The 18,634-nt window shown below is 37.9% G+C and overlaps 1 protein-coding gene across 1 annotated transcript; it reads right to left on the bottom strand.

Moving 5' to 3' along the window:
* Window positions 1-1,473: 1,473 nt before the first annotated feature.
* Window positions 1,474-5,714, bottom strand: LOC104419429 (putative methylesterase 11, chloroplastic). Its single transcript, XM_010031091.3, has 5 exons — window positions 5,186-5,714; window positions 4,125-4,361; window positions 2,926-3,069; window positions 2,459-2,590; window positions 1,474-2,253 (listed from the first exon to the last, which is right to left on the bottom strand). The coding sequence occupies exons 1-5, from the start codon at window positions 5,567-5,569 to the stop codon at window positions 1,984-1,986; spliced, it is 1,167 nt and encodes a 388-aa protein (XP_010029393.1). The 5' UTR covers window positions 5,570-5,714; the 3' UTR covers window positions 1,474-1,983.
* Between the last annotated feature and the right edge of the window lie 12,920 nt (window positions 5,715-18,634).

Below are 18,634 nucleotides of genomic sequence, written 5' to 3'. Positions count from 1 at the left end.
AATATTCTTACGGTGTTATCAAGCTGCGGTGTTGTGCATCGAGTTATTTTTTCATTTTTCATTTGAATAATACCACTTTCTATACTTTTTTTTTTTTTTTTATCATGTCTTATTTAAGGTGTCATGTCACAATTGTAATGTATGAAAATATACTAAAGTAGGGTTTTAGGAGGACATGTGTCACTCTTTCAAGCTCTCCTTTTATTGTTTTGGTTGAGTTGTACGCGGGAATTATATTAGAAAAATCCCACGAAAGAAAAATAGTGAAGTGTGAAGCAATTGACATAGTTTTTGGGAAAATTCAAAATAATGATCTAAAATGCTCTCATTTATTCAAATAAGAATTTGAAATGGAACTTATTTTAAAAAAATGCATCAAGTAGCAACATCAGTCCTAAAAAATGGTTTGAAGTAGTTATGATTATGTTACATAAGAGCCTAACCTCCTCTGCTTGCTAGTAGGCAAAACATTCCAATTGAGCAAGGATATTTCATCAAAACACAAATTAAATTTAAATTAAATTATATTAAAAATTAAAAAACTATAAATAAAAAAAAAGGAGAAACACCCCTCCCATTGTGTTTTCCTTTTTTTATTTTTTACATAAAAAGAAAGGAAAAAGGACAAAACTAAAAATTTTAAAAGACGAAACTATCCTTCATAGCTTATGAGTTCAAGCCCTTCTTTAAGACTAATATAAGAACTTCAAACCCCTTATTTGAAATAAAATTCACTTTAGGCCTTTGTTTGAGAAAATAAGGGTATTTCGGGCTCTTATTTGAAATATTATCAATTTCAAGCTCTTATTTAATAAAATGATGGTATTTTAGACTTTTATTTGAAATTTTCCCTAAGTTTTTTAATGAAATACGTTGACCAGAGATTTGTTCAGGTGAAGGTTTTAGACTTCTAACATTTTTCTAGTTTAAATTTAAATAGCTCTTATAATTATTTTTTTACCTTTTTAATTTAAAATTGGCATTTATCTTCTACAGCTATTTTTAATTAATATTTAGCTTCTCTATTACTTAAGCATAATTCTTTTAAGTTTTTGGAGGACATGTGTCACTTCCTCAAGCCCTCCTCTTTTTTTTTTTTTTTCAATTTATACTGAAGCAACTCACGTAACCATTATTTTTTATAAGCAAAGTTTTTTTTTTTTTTTATTTTCCCATATAACATTGCAAAGTTAAACTTCATACTTCTTATCTCCATCTTTATTTTCACTTCCTCTAAAATATTTCGCTTCTCTTTTCCCTTAGACGTAAATTTCATTACAACAAGCTATTTGAAGAAATTTCAACCTCTACGGCGTGTAACTTTTTAATAGACTCATAACAATTCGCGTGATTAGCATTGTCTAAAATCAATTCGAAAAAGTCGTGAAAACATTTGAAATGTTTGGCACGACATTTGATGTATGACATTTTTAACCAACACTAAATTTGATGCCGTAGAAGCAGAGGAGGAGGTTGACATGAATTCTCCAGCTAAGCCTATTCAGGCTCCTTGGAAAAATTATAAGCGATCGTGACTCAGTTCACTTTCACAGTCATGTTTCTGCTTCAGTGAGATCATAGATAGTTTGATCACGGCCGTGTATGCTTTCATCGACCGGCAATGTCGCCAGAAAATGGAGCAAAGACCATGCATTCTCTGCTATTCAGATCAAAACTTCCCATGAATTATTTCTGTGAACCTTCGGAACCGTAACATTCATATAAACATCTCTTACACCTCGGAAAGCAGAACTGTGCCATTACGCCGACGCTTGGTTGTCACGGAGTGGAGGAGTGTCCGCCCCTGACACCATGCCCAATCTTTGTTCAGGAGGATTCTGGGAAAACTCCGGGGCATGCATGCATGTGGGCATGATCTCCTCCTTTATTTGCAAGTTCTGCATTCAGCTCGAGCGGGTACGCCACGGGAGGGGTCTCCGTGGACCGGAATAATCTAAGTCATGCTCACGAGTCTATCTGAGTTCAGGGAATTCTCGAAATCTCTACCAAAATCTTGTGCAGGCCTTGAGGCTTCGAGAAGAAAGGCGAGTGATCAGAACCTCTTAGAAGAAATACGCGTTCTGGGGGGTCCGCGTTAACCATGCTCTCCTGGAGTTCAAGGGAAATGGCGTTATCTTCGGAAGTCTCTACATAAAAACGCCTCACAATACCGTACTTCTTTGAAAGGGAGAGCTTCTCAAGCACCGGAGCAAAAGGAATTGGTCTCATCGAAACAGATGCTAATGCGACATCCTGAATTGAGCAAAAGCAAAAAAGCGATCATCAGAATCAGTGTGGAATCAGACTACCGCACTCGTAGATGCATAAGACAATTGTCTGCAGACGAACTAAAATGCAATTCTGTAATTTAGCTTTAGAAACCAAACTCTGTTGCCATTTTCCGAAGCAGAGTGATGTCAGGATGCCAAAGTTTCATGTATTAGGAAGGAAGAAAAACCTTGGAAGGGCTCCTGTTAAACAGCAAGTCTTTCAACAGTGACTTGTCCAGGTCAATTGCAGTCGGAGGGTTGTCATTCCCATTGGCGTACAAAAATATCTGAGTTTGCTGCATCAGATCATTTGTGCCCGCCTGCATGTATTTACGCATAATTCAGGTTAATTGAACAGAATGTCCAAGCTTCTTTAACTTCATATCACAATTAACCATAAAAGATGCAGATTCGAGTCTACATCTAGGACCGACTGAAGTCTCTCTAGGCGCAGCATTTTCTTCACAAAACCGAGCAAGGTTTAATGGGATGAGGAGTCCAATGGTGGGCAACCTTACCAAGACCAAAACTTCCCTGTTTTTCAAGCCCCTAACTTGTCACTCCCCTAACTACCTAGAGAAAAGGAAAAGGGAAAACAAATAACATGGCATACATGTAAATATACATCAAAGTAAAGATCCCGTTAAAACCACACCTGCTTTGCAAACATGTCCAGGGTACTTTGGCCATTAGTTAACATGGCAGCTGCCACAAAAATAGCTTTTGAAATTTTAGAGGGAAGCAGTTCCATTGCATATGAAATGCATGCACCCCCAAAATCATGTCCCACCAGGATTACCTGCATGATATTCAAAATAAGAAAGTGAGCATACGCTATTTTTACAGATTTTAGCCAAGTTTGTGCAGCACCTCTAAATTTCCCAAAAAGAACAAACAATTACTAATCCCGATTTACAACTTGAAGCATCAGGTATTTGAAACAAGGCCTCAACACCGACTCCTATCCTGTATTCAAATACAAGACCACATATATGTAGTGTTGCTGTCCCATGTAACGATCCTTGTAGTCTTCTTAACTCTCTCCCTTACCTTACGCAAATTTAACCGGAATAAAGGGTCCTAAAAAGGTGAACTCCTTGGTCATAAGGGATCATAATTTGTACTTCATCATATCAGTGAAACAACCATTTTTACTTCTAAAAGTTTAAGCAATTAGAAACAAGTCTGCTATTATATTTGTAACACATTTCTTAACACTCCTATAGTGTAAGTCGGACCTTGCATGCAACATATAGTTTGAGGATGGATAAGTAAATGTGACCAACATAAACAGACAATAGAAGACGAAGACATGATAACATCAAACAAGTCAAAATAACAATAAGGGGGAGTGTTATGGTTGGAACTATTGACTTGTTTTCTGATAAGATGGTAAAACACAATGTTTCCTCCAAAAACTTAAGCTGTCAGAACTCGGAGAACTGGCCTAGAATGTATTATTGCCATTTTGCTCAACAATATCTTCATTTGCTACTCAATAAGCAAGTCCAAGTAAAACAAGTATCATTTCTGCGCCAGGACAATGGTAAGAGCGAAAACTAGCAGGCATCATCACAAGGGCAACCTGCCTGAGGAAATTATGTGAAAGGATTTCCCCATAATCAACCCTGTACATCTCAAGAACATGTAACAGAATAGAACAGAATGGCACCATGTAAAAGGGTTATAGCATTGAACAGAATTAAACCACATAAAAGGAGGATGTTAACAGTGAACAGAATGGAACTATGTAAAAGGATGTCCCCACAGTCACCCCGCACATCCCAAGAATATGTAAAGGTAAATGTCATCATTCATTGTCACGGAAAGCAGAGAATCAGATTAGAGCTAAACCTTCTCCCCATCAGCAAGCTTTTCGAGGAAATCAGTCAACGGCTTCACATACTGCGATAGACTGGTGACACCATTTGTATCGAACGAGTGAATCCCAGAACCAGTTAAGTCTATGGCAGTAACCTTGAAACCCCCGTCCTCAAGGTATGCTATAGTTTTGTACCAACACCAGGCGCCAAAACCACCTCCATGGACAAGGACGAAATGGTCTGTTTCTAGATCATCGATCTTTATTTCCTGTTAAACAAAGCACTTGTCAGGAATCATTCTCACAACAAATTACAAATGACAGAAAATATAGCCCTTTGCTCTGATCTTCTTACAGAAAAATTCACAAGATAAATGAAAAATCACTCTTTCAAGTTCATTAATTCATGCAACAAGACTACAGCTCACAAAAAGGTACCCGATGAAGAAAAAATGGAATACTCAAACTTAATATTCAAGACGGTCCTCTCAAGGGCTACTGTTGGAATCCAACTGCGGAACGGAAGTCACAAACAGCCTCTCTAAAGCCAGAACATTTGCCGTCGCATGACTCAAAACACCAAGCTTCAAAATTCAATACCTCAACCATCCCAATATGGATTGATCATAAATTCAATCACATTCAGTATGGAAGGCAGCTTGAAGCTGGATAGAGACAAAAAAAGTAGTTCGACACCATTACGCTTCTATGACACCGAACTCATTAATGACGCAACGAAATCCCACAATTACAGCAACCATTGATGAGAATTGATTATGTGCAGATTCAAGTACTTTTTCTTCTTCTTCTTCTTCTTCTTCTCAACAGAACCCAAGTAAGACAAATGCATTGCTTCTTCCAAATCATCAAAAAAAAAAAAAAAAAAGGAGAAATGATGTGGGGAAACATCTCCACCGCCAATTAAAGCATGCATTTTCATAATACAACTCAACTACACGACATACAAGACAAGTCCACATCAGACAGCACGCAACCCAGGCGCCTCCACTGCACATTAGGAAACCCAGAAAGCAACAACGTCATCGCACCACCGGAAAAACTTCCACAGAGTTGCCAAGGCATCGACCCGAACCTGGTTGACGAGCTGTTGAGGCTGCAGCAGAGGATCGGTGAGCGACCGCGCGCGGGAGCTCGAGCTCCTGGGCAGGGCGGCCTGCTTCTTGGGACCCGAGCTCGGGTACCTGTGCGAGGCGGAGCGGTCGAAGGGCGCGGACCGCTCGGCCTGGCCGTTCTGCTGGCGCCGCCGGAGGAGGATCGCGGCGGCGGCGGCGGCGGCCTCCTCCTGCGACAGGGCCTCGACCTTGTCCCCGCGCGACGAGCGGGAGCGGTTCCACCGGGCGGCCGTCGAGCCGGGGAGGGACGGCGGCGGGTGGCCGTGGTTGGTGAGGCGCTTGGCCGCGGCGAGGCGCCTCTTCTTCACCGGTTTGCGCGAGAAGCAGGTGCAGAGGTTGCCCATCCTCGTTGCATGTATAGAGAGAGAGAGAGAGTAGAGAGAGAAGGCGGGTAGGGGAGTGCGTGCTGTGCTGTGCTGTGCTGTGCTCTGCGTATGCAGAGGGGAGAGAGAGAGAAAGAGAGAGCTAGAGAGAGAAAAAGTGGGAAGTTGGCAAGTTTGAGGTGAAGGTGGAGAGAGAGAGGGAGAGAGAAGGGGACGGGAGCGGTTTTTATAGTTTCTGCTTCGGGGAAAAATATGTTGTATAAAATCAGATCGATAATTTTTTAATTAGATTATAAAAATTATTACATATCTTTCAGTGAAGATAATTTTAATAAATTCATCAAATCTTAACCGAGGAATCGATCAACTCTAAGGGCCGGCTTTACTTAAACAAATAAACGGCCTAAACACCTGATTTTGTGTCGTGAATATAATCATTTCTATTTTTAGAAAGAGTTGTCAATTTCTCATCAATCATCTATCCAAACCAAACCTACCATCTATTATCACCGGAAATTTATAGTAGGTGAAAATTCTCCCAAATCAGTAAATGTTCCCTTTTATTATGAATAGCAATAGTATGAGGGGATTCATGAATCTCAGGAGACTAGTCAAGGAAAAATCCAAATCAACTCATTGTTAAAAAAGAGCAAAAATGAGAGATCCATCCCACTTTTAAGGCGAGTTTTCCGTTGAATTTTTGTTATTTTTTCCTCGTCCTGATCGGACTTCATTCGATTGATTTAACATATTCGTCCACGTAACCATTCTAACAAATATGGCATTGTACACGAGACTATTAGTTTTAATAATTAATGTCACGATCGACATGACACTGGACACAATAATGTTTTGGGGTTATTGTGATTGATCGTGATAAGTGATGTTGGCCGAACCTCAGCATACTCGGCGTTGAATGCACTAGCCCTACTAGGCTTTTTAATATGTCATTTTTCTTTTTCCAATTTTAAGACTTTTTTTAAAATTATTTTCAGTTTAGGACATTGGACGAAGCTGTAATAAACTCTGTTCCCGCGCCTCTTCTCGGGGGCCGGCGGAAATGAAGCGAGGGGCGACTTCGTCTTTTGACGCGTAAAAAAGCACCGGTTGCGTCGATCGGCCGTCAACCTTTTGGCGTCTTTTGAACCCCCTAAATTACTGTTTTGCCATTCGGTAGCCATTCGTTCGTGTCGCGCGCACGTTACATGACACGACCAGATAAAATATATGAATATGTTACAAATGTATGGATCTAAATTTCGCACTGTTTTAGCCCCTTTTTTCATTAATTTTTTTATTCTTTGAAATTTTTCTGTTTTATGTTTGGGTTATTCTCGAAACTCTTTAAGACAATGGGTGTATTTAATTTTTTGTGATACATATTTGGAGAATTTTTTTGATATTTTTTCCGAATTCACCCTGAGAGTTCATGATTTCACAAATCATTTTAATCAGTATTGTCATTTTCACTAAGTGAAGTGATCAAATGCATTATGTCTCAAGGGGACAAAAGGGCTCATAATGTTTACAAAAATTGATGTGCTATGAAAATGTTATTTATAAATGAGATGCCAAGACTAGTTATGTGTCGGGCTAAAAATCTATTTACACTAGGATTAGAGCATGCTGCATTTGTGGAATTTAATTGTCGTAATTACTTGAAATGTTGATCAATCTTTATGATTTTTGAGTTTTCTTAAGCAATTCACTTGGAAAACCAATCAACAAATCAATTCACATGGACCCCTTAGTTCACAAAAACAGTAAGACCCGTGATGGGCATTTTTCTTTTTCTGAATTTTAATTAAATCAATTAAAAAAACATAATAATTAACAACAAAAGGAGATACTGACCAGAAAACCATCACATCAATTTTACGACCTTTACTAAGACTTTTCTCAGATCAGAAGAACTTGCTCCTCACGTGGAAGAATATCGGGGACCACGAATCTTATAGTCTTTCCCTTTTCAAGCACCATCAAGGAAGCAAAATTAAAGGGCGATTATTAAATATTTCAAAAGGTTAATTTTGCAGCATAAAACAATGGGAGGGGAAAGACTTTGAGCTGCCTAAAGCAACTTCAGAAGTGATTAAATTCTTGCTGAAAAGGCTAGTTTAGCGGAGAGAAAGGAGGGGTTTTTCCAGCTAAAAAGCAAGGCTTGCTTGCGAAATCCTTACATAATCCCAAGTCATCTTTTCTTTTAAAACAAAGGAATTCGTTTCACATTGTCAACATAAAATTTAATTCGTTGGAACTATAGATTACTCAGAGCAATCGAACTTACATACAAAAGTGTTATCTATGTGGTTTGATGGCTATGGCAATGTTTGATTCAAACACCCATTGATTCATCAATGATCATTTGAAGAAGCACGTGGAAACATTGCGTGGATGGCGTAAAAGAGAATAGTTGATGATAGCACAAAAGATAAATGAGATTCACATCTCTTATAAAGGGGATTTTTGTATTTCCTTGCGTGTAATCAAGTTTTCTATATTTACATAATCAAGTTATAGCATTTTGGGTTGGGTTGCGATTTAACCTTGTAGGGCGTTTCTTGCCGTTAGAGTGCCATATAAACACGAAAAAAGTAAAAGAATGCGCTCTACATTTTCTCTAGGGTTGGCGTGGGTGTGTGCGAATTGCATGGTGGCCAGGTTACATTGAGGGTAGCTTATGTGCACTTCGACAGGTCCACTTTTTGAGTAATGTTGAAGGCATATTCCTCCACATCAACCTGACATCTTTAGGATTTTACTTCTAAAGTACTATCAATAAAACTTGAACCCAAAATCACAATAAAAACAGCTAACCCCATTCTAAATGAACACACAATTGGTATGTATCAATGAGTAACCTTAGCATATTTATTATTTAATTTTTGTAAATATGAATTCCACAAAAGACAAGATAAACCAATGACTTAGAAGTCATAATAGATCCAATCAACAAAGTCCCCGTGACACTTTATAAGCACACTAAACGAGAAACTAAAAAGCAAGGCCCGATTGTGAAATCCTTACGTAATCCCAAGTCATCTCCTCTTTCGAAACAAAAAAACACATTTTGAATTGTCATTATAAAATCAAATTAGTTGGAACTATGGATTACACAGAGCAATCAAACTTACATACAAAAGGATTGTCTATGTGGTTTGATGGCTATGGCAATGTTTGATTCGGACACCAATCAATTCATCGATGATCGTATGAAGAAATGCATGGAAACATCTTATGGATGACATAAAAGAGAATACTCGATCATAATACAAAGATATTTGAGACGCATCTCTTATTATGAGACTTTTTGTATTTCCTTGCATGTAATCAGGTTTCTATGTCTAGATAATCGAATTCCATATCTAGATTTTTTAGCATGGAGCTACTTAATGCTCTTTTGGATTAGGTTTGCGAATTAACTTTGTAGGGCATTTCCAATCATTAGAGTTCCATAAAAACACGAAAAAAATCAAAGAATGCACACTACATTTTCTCTAGGTCGGTAGGGGTGTGTGTACATTGTATGGTGGTCCGGTGACATCGAGCCTAGCTTATATGCACTTTGACAGGTCCATCTTCTGAGTAATGTCGAAGGCATGTACCACCCCATTGGCCTGACATCTTTAGTATTTTACTCCTAATCTACTCTCAATAAAGACTTGAACCCAAAACCACAAGAAAAGCCGCTAACCCCCATTCTAAAACAGTATGCGATCGGTCTATATCAATGAGTACCCTTATAAATTTATTATTTTACTTTTGTAAATGCGAATTACATGGAAGTCAAGATAAATGAATGGCTTAAAAGTCATAATGGGTCCTATCGACAAGGGTCCCCGTGACACTTATCAAGCATGTCAAGTGAGAAACTATCCAATCTGATAGAAATTACCAAGCGTGATACGACACATTTGGTGCGCCCCAAAACCCCAGAAGCTTCCCCAGTCGGTCACCTAACAAGTGCTCTCCAAGCGATCGTTGACGAAATCCCATTCCCAATCGGTCTTGGTCATGGCGTCTTTTCGACGGAACCATCTTCTTCTCCATCCTCACATTCTCGTGACAAGGCGAAAAGGCGTAGAAATGCTAATAGATTCCGTGTAGGGGTTGGTCTGATGAGTTTCCATGGTTATTGCCGGGCGCAGGTCAGGGCCCGTTGCTAAAATCCAATCTGAACGGGAAGTACGGGTTCCAGACTTTCTTTACGTGTTCTTTAAAGGCGTTGTTGCCCTTGCTTAAATGCATCTGGACCCGTTCTTCCCTGCATCTTAAAGCGATCGGCCCTGAGGGATGGTGGAAAAAAAGCAGCTCTGTTGTCGATCTTCCACGAGATTCAATGGACGAGAACTTGTCCACGCTTTTAAAGTCTAGCGTGTTCAATAATATCACCTCCCCAACTATCTATACCCTCTCCTCTCTCTCTCTCTCTCTCTCTCTCCACCCACGACACGAGGACAATGATGTAAAGAGAACGAAAGAGATGGATTAAAAAGACTCAATTTTAGGTTCTATTCTAATTCTGTCCCGAAACTTTTTTTATCTAAATAGAATTCTCAACTTTCACTGTGGTCCCAAATATGATCACAAGTCCAAAAATTGTTATCAGTTTCTTCAAAATTATTCACATCATGCCCAATTAGAAGTTTATTATCAGAATATGAAGTGTATAAATAGGCTCATGTTGATAGTTTTGAAGAGACCATCTGAGATTTTTAAACTTGTAAGCAAGTCAGGGGTTAGAGCGAAAGTTGGGAATTAATTGGACCTATAATTGGGAGTTTTTTAGGGAGTTAATTGGAGATGAATTTCACGTCAAGATGAGGGTAAAAGAACAATTAGAGACATAACTAAATCATACTTTCCATCATATTCTAGCCTTCCCTAATTAAGCTAGTATCACGTGTAATGACAACATCAAGTGTTGATATAACCTCCAATCCTATGTCGACATATTTGATTTTAACTTTAAATACTAATTTATATTTCGAAGAAGAGTTGTTTGGCATTACATGATATTCTTTCTCGACTAAAACTACTTAGGGATAATAGCACAAATGATTCATGAATTTTAACCAATATGCAATACATTTCTCAAACTTTTGATTTGTGCATTATTTTCCTAAACTTTAGCTCAATATGTAATGTTATACATAAAATTTTAATTTTATTCAATATGATCAATAACTATTGATAAATATCCAATTTAGTACCTAAACTATATGAAGAACATCGGGTCATAGTTTAATAATTACACTGCGTAAATTAAAAGTTCAAAAAAGACATACACATTGAATTCAAATTCATAAAACTACTCATGTTATTTTGTCCAATTGCTTATGTATCTCTCCAGCCTGTGCATGTTTTTTTTAAGTAACAATGGGTGACGGTTTTCTGCCTAAATAATAAACACAGGTAATAAATAAGAAAATATTAAAGATTCCAGTCATAGAATTTCTCAATTATGACACATGATACTTATTCGATCGAATGTACTCTTCAATTCCAAGCGCGACTTACGCACCCGGGTACCACTCCTCTCTTTAATTGTGTTTCAAGAAGAAAATGATTCGATTGGCTCTTTGCTAGCGAAGAGAATGAGTGTGGCATCATCACGTTTGACAGAAAACCCATGCGCTCTTTATCTCGTACACACGTGTCCATCCTTGCGAGCATGTGGAGATTACCATGATGGCATGCGTGATATGCGCACATGATCCAAAGTTGATTGTCCCCAAAAGGGACACGTGGCGGCGGAGCCTTTGGGCTTTTGGCGCGCTCCGTGGACTGAAAAGATGGGAGGGAAAGTCACATGCGCGCCAATGGAAAGACTGTGGATCGATCCGATTCACTGCCATGATGATTGTAGAGATGATCTCCCCCCCGATTGTATAAGGTTTGGTGGGCTTGTGGTCCACCCTCGAATCCTCTAATCAATGAACAAATTACCAAGCAACTATACCTAAGCATCATCACTATTAAACAGCTTGAGTTTGATCTACCATATAAAAAACAACGCCTTTTGTTGTTCGGATGTATTGGGTTTATGTCACCGCCCTAGATGGACCTATTTTATCTGGATGATATCTGGACATACTCGAATATGGGATAATTATAGAAATGATTTTTGAACATTGGTCAAATATGCAATTTGATATCTAAGTTTTTAATTTGTTCAATATGGTTCATAAACTTTAGTTCAATATGCAACGTCGTCATTGAATTTTTAATTTATTCAATATGGTTCTTAGGTTTTTTGTGCATGTTCGATTTAGTCTATGAACTATAGGAAAATATTCAATATTGTACTTTCATTAATTAAAGCTTTAAGACAACATTGAACATTTTCTTGTAATTTGGTCAATGAACTATTAATTTGTTCAATGTAGTCTTTAAACTTTAACTCAATGTATAATATTTTCTCTAAATTTTTAATTTATTTAATGTAGTTCTTAGACTTTTGGTTCATTTTCAATTTAGTTATTGGACTATAAGAAAATATTCAATGTTGTCGTTGAACTTGAATTAATGGAAGGAAAATATTGAACATTTTTTTTTATAGTTCATGGATTAAATTGAACATGCACCAAAAGTTTATGTACTATATTGGACAAATTAAAAATTCAAGGAAAACATTACATATTAAGCTAAAGTTTAAGAATTGCATTAAATAAATTAAAAATTCAAAAACCACATTGCATAGTAGGCCTAAGTTGTGAGACCATTCATATCATTTTTCCTTTGGATTTTGAGTGCCGGTCAAGACAAAGGTTGTCTTGTCCTAAATTATATCTAACCCACCAAACACGGTTTGAGAATAGACAGAGTGTACGTTTGGGAAGAGACTTTGAGTGTCCAAAGTCCATGTGGGCAAATAATGGGTGTTTGGTAAAATTTTTGAAACCCATGTTGAGAGAATGCTAGCCTTTGACAGGTTGAAAGCCCAAGGCAAGTCGTAGACTACCCTAGGCTTTTAGCATTTTCGGAAGCCCCCACAAGTTACCATTCATCTTCTTCTCTAGTGGCGTGGTTGCGTGTGGTTGGTCAACAACAAGCTGGAGAGAGGTCGGTGAGGTTGTAACTAAGGCCTACTAGTCACAGCTACCCCGGCGATCGTCATCGGCTAGTTGTGCGATCTTGACAAGTCGTGGTGACTGCCCGTGAGTTGCGTCACTACAACCTAGATTTGGGTTGCGGCGGGGTCGCGCCACCTTCGGCAGACCCAGATCTGGGTCACGGTGAGGTCATGCAACCTTTGTGAAGGGCCATCGAGGGTCGCCCGACCACAGCCGGTTCTCATTAGGGTAGCTGAAGGTCGCTCGACCCAAGCGGTCCTCGCCAATCGTCTTTGGGGATTGTCGAGGCCGTCGACTCTCGCCGGCCAACTTTTTTATTTTTCTTTTGACAATTTTTTTTTCTTTTTTAAATCACAAAAGTCCTCTGTAAACTTAATCTCTCAAAACACTATTTTACTCAAAAGTACTTCACAGTAGACTTTCAAATTACTATTTAACAAATATAATTTGCATTTTGAAAAACCTATTTAATTATTTTCCCAAAGGCTTTCTCCAAAATTCCAACCGAACGTACCCATAGACGATGACCCATTGCTGTGACATTGGATTGGGTTGTTTTTTTGTGTATAAGTTCCTTCCGTTCTGAAAAGACGACCTTGGGCCTGTGGCTCAACTCTTGTTGGCCCAAACTATGGCTGAATTCAAAGACGCCCAAAAGATAAATTAACGGGCGAAATAAACTGGTGGCCAAAAAAAACTTGTGGCCCATTTTGGGCCCAAACTTTCCGATGAAGGAGAGGGTCATTTCCTTTTGAGATAACCATAGCGCGAGTCTTAAAATTTATTAACTCCGTGCGCTTTAGTCCTAAAAATTTCATTCCGTGCATTTAAATTCTAAAACTTACAGCTTCCGTCCACTCTAAACCTTCCCAAGTTGGTCAGTTTGACAAAAAAAAAAAAAAAAAAAAACAAAACACAACAAAAGAAGACACCGTAGGGTTAGAGACGCTTGTTTAAAGGGCCAGCAATGTAGGGCCATAGCCGACCACCAGCAAAGGCCACAGCCCTCGCCACAAGCAAGTGGCTTGCTTGTGCCCTCGCTCGTGGCAGCGGCAACCCTCGTTGGGTGGTGGCGAGCCGCTATAATCGAATTGAGCAAGCTTTCTCTATCTCTACTCTATTCTCTTTATATTTGTTTATATTGTATATTTTTCTTGCTTATATTATTCATCGCAATATCAATAATTGCCGGTATAGAGGATTCTTAGATAGGAAGAACTTACATTGTTAGGCTAAACTACAGATTCTGTTGGTCGAAAGGAAATTAAATTCATCCATTGAGTTCATAGGTTCGCTTTAGGTTTGCCAATTTACGAAGTTATAAAACAAAACCGAACCAATAAACCACTAACAAAAATAGAATCAAAACCTAAACCAAATTAATAACTAATAAACCGAACTTATCAATTTGGTTCGGTTCGCTTTATCAGTTTTTGGTTATTTATAAACATCCCTATAAAAACAATGGATTGCGCATCTCATCTAAAATGAGATATCATCTTTTATTAACCAAATAGAAGTTTGACCGAAGTATCGGCATGGATAGGGAAAATTGTCTAAAAATTACTAAATCTACTGTATGGAGGCTAATTTAGTCCTAATCAATTGTACAAATTTAGTCTTAAACATTTTCGCGATTTGATAATTTATTTTTATACGTTTTTATGATTTGTCAATTTAATCATATACTTTCTGATAATTTGTCGATGTAATTATTCTGATCAAATATCCAAATAATATATTTATAACCAAATTGGTAAATTATCCAAATGTTTAGAATTATATTGACACAATTGAAAGTTTTAGGATTAAATTGATTATTATATAATAAATTTATAATTTTTTGTATAACTATTTTCATATGTTACTTTGCATCGAAAATCCTTCGAAAATCACGTGCTAGAAAGTTAATCATAGAAAATCACGTGGTCCTAGAATCGAATCATCATCGTGCTGGAAAGTTAGTGCTTTAGTGACGAGGAAGAAGATGTTTCTCCACGAACCTCTGTCGTTGTCATTGGAGTAACGTTATCAGAAAAAAGGATTGCTATGCCTTTATCTCGTAGAGGAGTCTTTAGCCATTCTCGCACACCCACAGCGGTCACAAAAGAAGAAAAAAATGAAAAAGAAAAAAAGAAAAAAGGAAAAATTGATTAAAAAAAATCTAACACGCCACTCTAAAATTGGCTTTTGTAGCCCACAAGCATTTGATGTGAGTGCATTAGTCGTGTAAATTTTCTGTTTTAGTTAGATTATTGTGTAATTATGACCCTTATTTCAGCTTCTTTCTTTGGGGCTTCATTTTCCCTCTTTGCACATTGTATTAGGAAAAAAATATCAAAGGCGTCATAAACTTAGTCCATTATACTTTTGTCAATTTAGTTATAAATCTTTTAATTGTGTCAATTCACTTATACATCTTTTCATTTTTTATCATTTGAATTCACTCGGTCAATTTAGGTAGAAAATTACTTACGTGAATGTCAAATGTTCTATATAACACGATTGATATTGATGTAGATATTTTTAAATTTTTTAATATTTTTAATATTTTTTTTTTTTTTTTCTTTATTTTTCTTTTTGTTAGTGGCTAGTAGTCAGCCACCACTAGATCTAGCGACGTTCAGTGAGGCAAAACCATGCCTAGGTTACTCCCAATAAGACCGCTCGAGGCTGGGTGAGGGTGGTCCTCGTCAAGCCGTGCCAGTGCTTGCCCACGCTGAAACAAGGCCAACGATCAGCCACTAGTAGAAAAGAGAAGGGAAAGAGAGAAAAAAATATATAAAATATTGGCGTTAGCCGTGTCATATATGAGCATCCACTTCGGTGGTTTATGATATAAATTTATTATATGGACTCAATTCTTAATATATGAAATTTGTTTATGATTAATTGATACAAATGCAATAAGTTTTTAACTTTTTCGGTATTTTTTACTATAGCCTTATTGTCCATTAAGTTTGTCCATGATTATGTCTAAAGTCCTTTTGTTGAACTTAATTTGCTTACCTTAGTCTATTATTACTCAAAAAAATCTATAATGTTCCTCTAAAAGGTGTCAAGTGAATCCAGCATACAAGATATCCATTGGTATCGGGAAGATATCCATTACTATAGATTTGAGTTAACTTGACTCTGCCGGCCGGACTTCATGATAATTGTCACTATTATGACTCCTTAAGAATATTATATTCTCATACAAGACTAGTACGCAAACGAAGCATGGATGCCTACACTTCCTTAATTCACAATTTCCCATGTTTAAGATTGAAGATATCCATCATTTAGTTATGCTTCTTCCTTGACATGACTTTCGCAAGATACTGAATCGATAGTTTGCTCGCGGAGTACGTCCTATCACCTTCGCTTCCTTCGGAATGCGACCATGTGCATGTCGGGCATCATCATCCTGGTCCACGCAAGCCCCCCCACTCGATCGATTCCTCCTCCTTTTCCGATCAAGTTAAACGTACGAAATCATAGGACCATCGGCACACGAAAGATGACCCCCGAAAGGACTTTGTTAATAATTGCGCGCACCTCCCTGGCCGCAAGAAATTCCTATCTACTACCTGACACGGCTTCTGAGTTCTGACCTTGCAATGATGGGGGTTTTATCTTTTAAAAACTTTTCTGTAAGCCCCTCGCTTTTTCAAAGCCATCATGTGATTTCCTCATCATTTTCCTCGGCTTGCTCAGAGTTCCTTTCTTTCGAGGATGGGACCTAATGCCCATATTCTCATTGAACCCCATGCGCCTTTCCCACTGCGATCCAGCCCCGTGCACGAAACAAGGTCCGAAGTACACGGTATGATTGTACTGCCGCGTATATGATCGTGGCAAGATTTCAAAAAGGGCGTCTCAGCAAAGTGAAATCTTTTTCAAAACGAGTTTGGTGAGATGCTGATCGGTTCTTTTTCATCCGATGCGAGGGTATCTCAAAGTACCTCAACACATGATGACCACGAGGGCGTATTTCAAAGAAATGATTTGGACCCACCGCGCAAAAGATCATCAGGAACATACCCACTCGCTAGGGTTCGTTCTTGGCCAGCTAGTAGTGAAAACAAAAGGAGGGCACGTAAAACATATGGAAAGCATATAAAATGTAGAGAGATTGCATATCTCTAAAGTTTGTAAGAGATACATTTGCCCAATTGTTTAGCCCGATACAACTCATACAGTGCATAGAAACTACTTCATAACCATTTCCGCAGGTCGGCATGTGACGGATGGGGTTATTTAACTCCCATTGAACTGGCAAACTTGCGCTGCATGGCTTGTTCGTTGAGGATCATGGAAGTGTCGATCGGGTCGAGGGGGAATATCTAGTCCAGCTCATTTTAATTAATTAGGGCCACTGGTGTTTTGCTGCCAAAATGCTTCTTGATTCACGTGACGAGGGCTGTATTTTAGTGACATGCCAATGAATGATTGTGGGCTTTGCGTGCGCATTTCAACTTTGCGGGAATGATTAGTATAATGGCTTTTTGGTTGTTTCCTCGAAGGGCTAACTGCTCGATCGAGGGTGCCCTCTGCCCATCGGCAATTACCATGTCCTTACTTGAATTAGCCAAGAAAAAACACAAAACGAAACTAGGGTTTTGATTGTTCACCTTCGATGTACTCGAGGTTGCGGGAGAGGGGATAAGAGCGTGGGAAATGAGGAAAGAACATTGAAGTTTCATTGAATGGCATGGTTTTCTTCAACCTCACGCTGTGTGATCCGTGAGATCTTGAAGATCATTTTCTATACTTGTAGAAAAAAAAAGGGGGTAGGATGGAATCTTTTGACTTTTTAAACCCTTCATTAAATGGGTTTGTTGCACTTTGGGGGTGGAACCATCCCTTGTTTGATGGCCACACAACTACTTCTTGTAAAGCTCTAATCGATACAAGCAAGATGTTATGTGTTTACAAATATTTATGATTGCTAGCTAGGCCGACCAGATTGATCTATAAAGCGAATGGATTACGTGATGTGGGCTGAACTTTGAAAGAGTCATAATCGACACATAATAGCTATCCACCGCAAAATTTCGAGAAAGCTTTTTTGAAAGCTTCAGTTTTGTCAATAAAATAAACATACTTTTTTTCCCCGTAAAATACACTCATAATATAGGTGTTTATTAAGTTTATTGTTCATTTCAATTACTAAAAGGAACGGATACTTTTGCATGTACTTTTACGGAAAAATAACAATATATACCGCCCGCATTCTATTCCATATATTTTTTGTCCAGTGCATTACTAATAGAGCTTCAAAGTTCTAGGTTGAAATCCTCTTAATAATGGACTAATTAATTGTCCTATTGTATCCTTTACAAATCATGATAATCACCTTGAAAAGTAAATTAAGATGTATTATGCAGGTAATTTATCTATATCTTAATTTTTTTTCGCCAAACAATTAATTGTCTCGGTTAAGGTTTCCATAAATGGGTTTTCCACAAAATTAAGGTCATTTGCAATAATATCCCCCACTTGTGCTCCTTGTTGGGACTTTTCCATGACTTCGGTGCTGTTTTTAAGTTTTGTCCCAGTTTGCCTCCTACGTTTGTCCTTCCTATTTCCATAAGAAATCTTCAACAGGACCTCTTCGTTATTTACTTGGTAGACTTAACTTTTTTGTATCATATAATTAGTCTCACTTTTCTTAGGGTGTTCACTTCACCTTTCTCTCGTGTTTTTACCTTTGTAGAGTTTGAGATTATAATTGTTTTTAACAAAGCCTTACACATATAATTAATTTTCATATTCTTAAATTCTAATCTAACGTACTTCCTTTTTAATCGAAAAGTTATCAAGCCTCTTTTATCGCGTAGGAAATTCATCATACTCACCCTTAGATTAACTAATTAATTATTTGTGACCACGAGTAAGTATTTTATATCACATATGGTACGATCAACTTCGAAATTTATTTTTTAAGAGAAATTTATAGCATTCAAACTTTCTCCTTTCCCTCCTATCCTCCATCTCTGACCAAGATTTTTTTAAGCGATGAGAT

The sequence above is a fragment of the Eucalyptus grandis genome, chromosome 9 (assembly GCF_016545825.1).
Source record: "Eucalyptus grandis isolate ANBG69807.140 chromosome 9, ASM1654582v1, whole genome shotgun sequence".
In the NCBI taxonomy this organism is placed as follows: Eukaryota; Viridiplantae; Streptophyta; class Magnoliopsida; order Myrtales; family Myrtaceae; genus Eucalyptus; species Eucalyptus grandis.
This window is presented reverse-complemented; position numbering and strand designations above follow the sequence as displayed.

Bases quoted from the DNA above. Each gene is read 5' to 3' on its own strand.
- LOC104419429 (XM_010031091.3), bottom strand. From the start codon at position 5,569: ATGGGCAACCTCTGCACCTGCTTCTCGCGCAAACCGGTGAAGAAGAGG. The intron at 3,070-4,124 runs GTTTAGCTCTAA...AATATCATGCAG, and splicing joins AGCTTGCTGATGGGGAGAAG to GTAATCCTGGTGGGACATGA. The intron at 2,254-2,458 runs GTTTTTCTTCCT...TGCTCAATTCAG, and splicing joins TTAACAGGAGCCCTTCCAAG to GATGTCGCATTAGCATCTGT.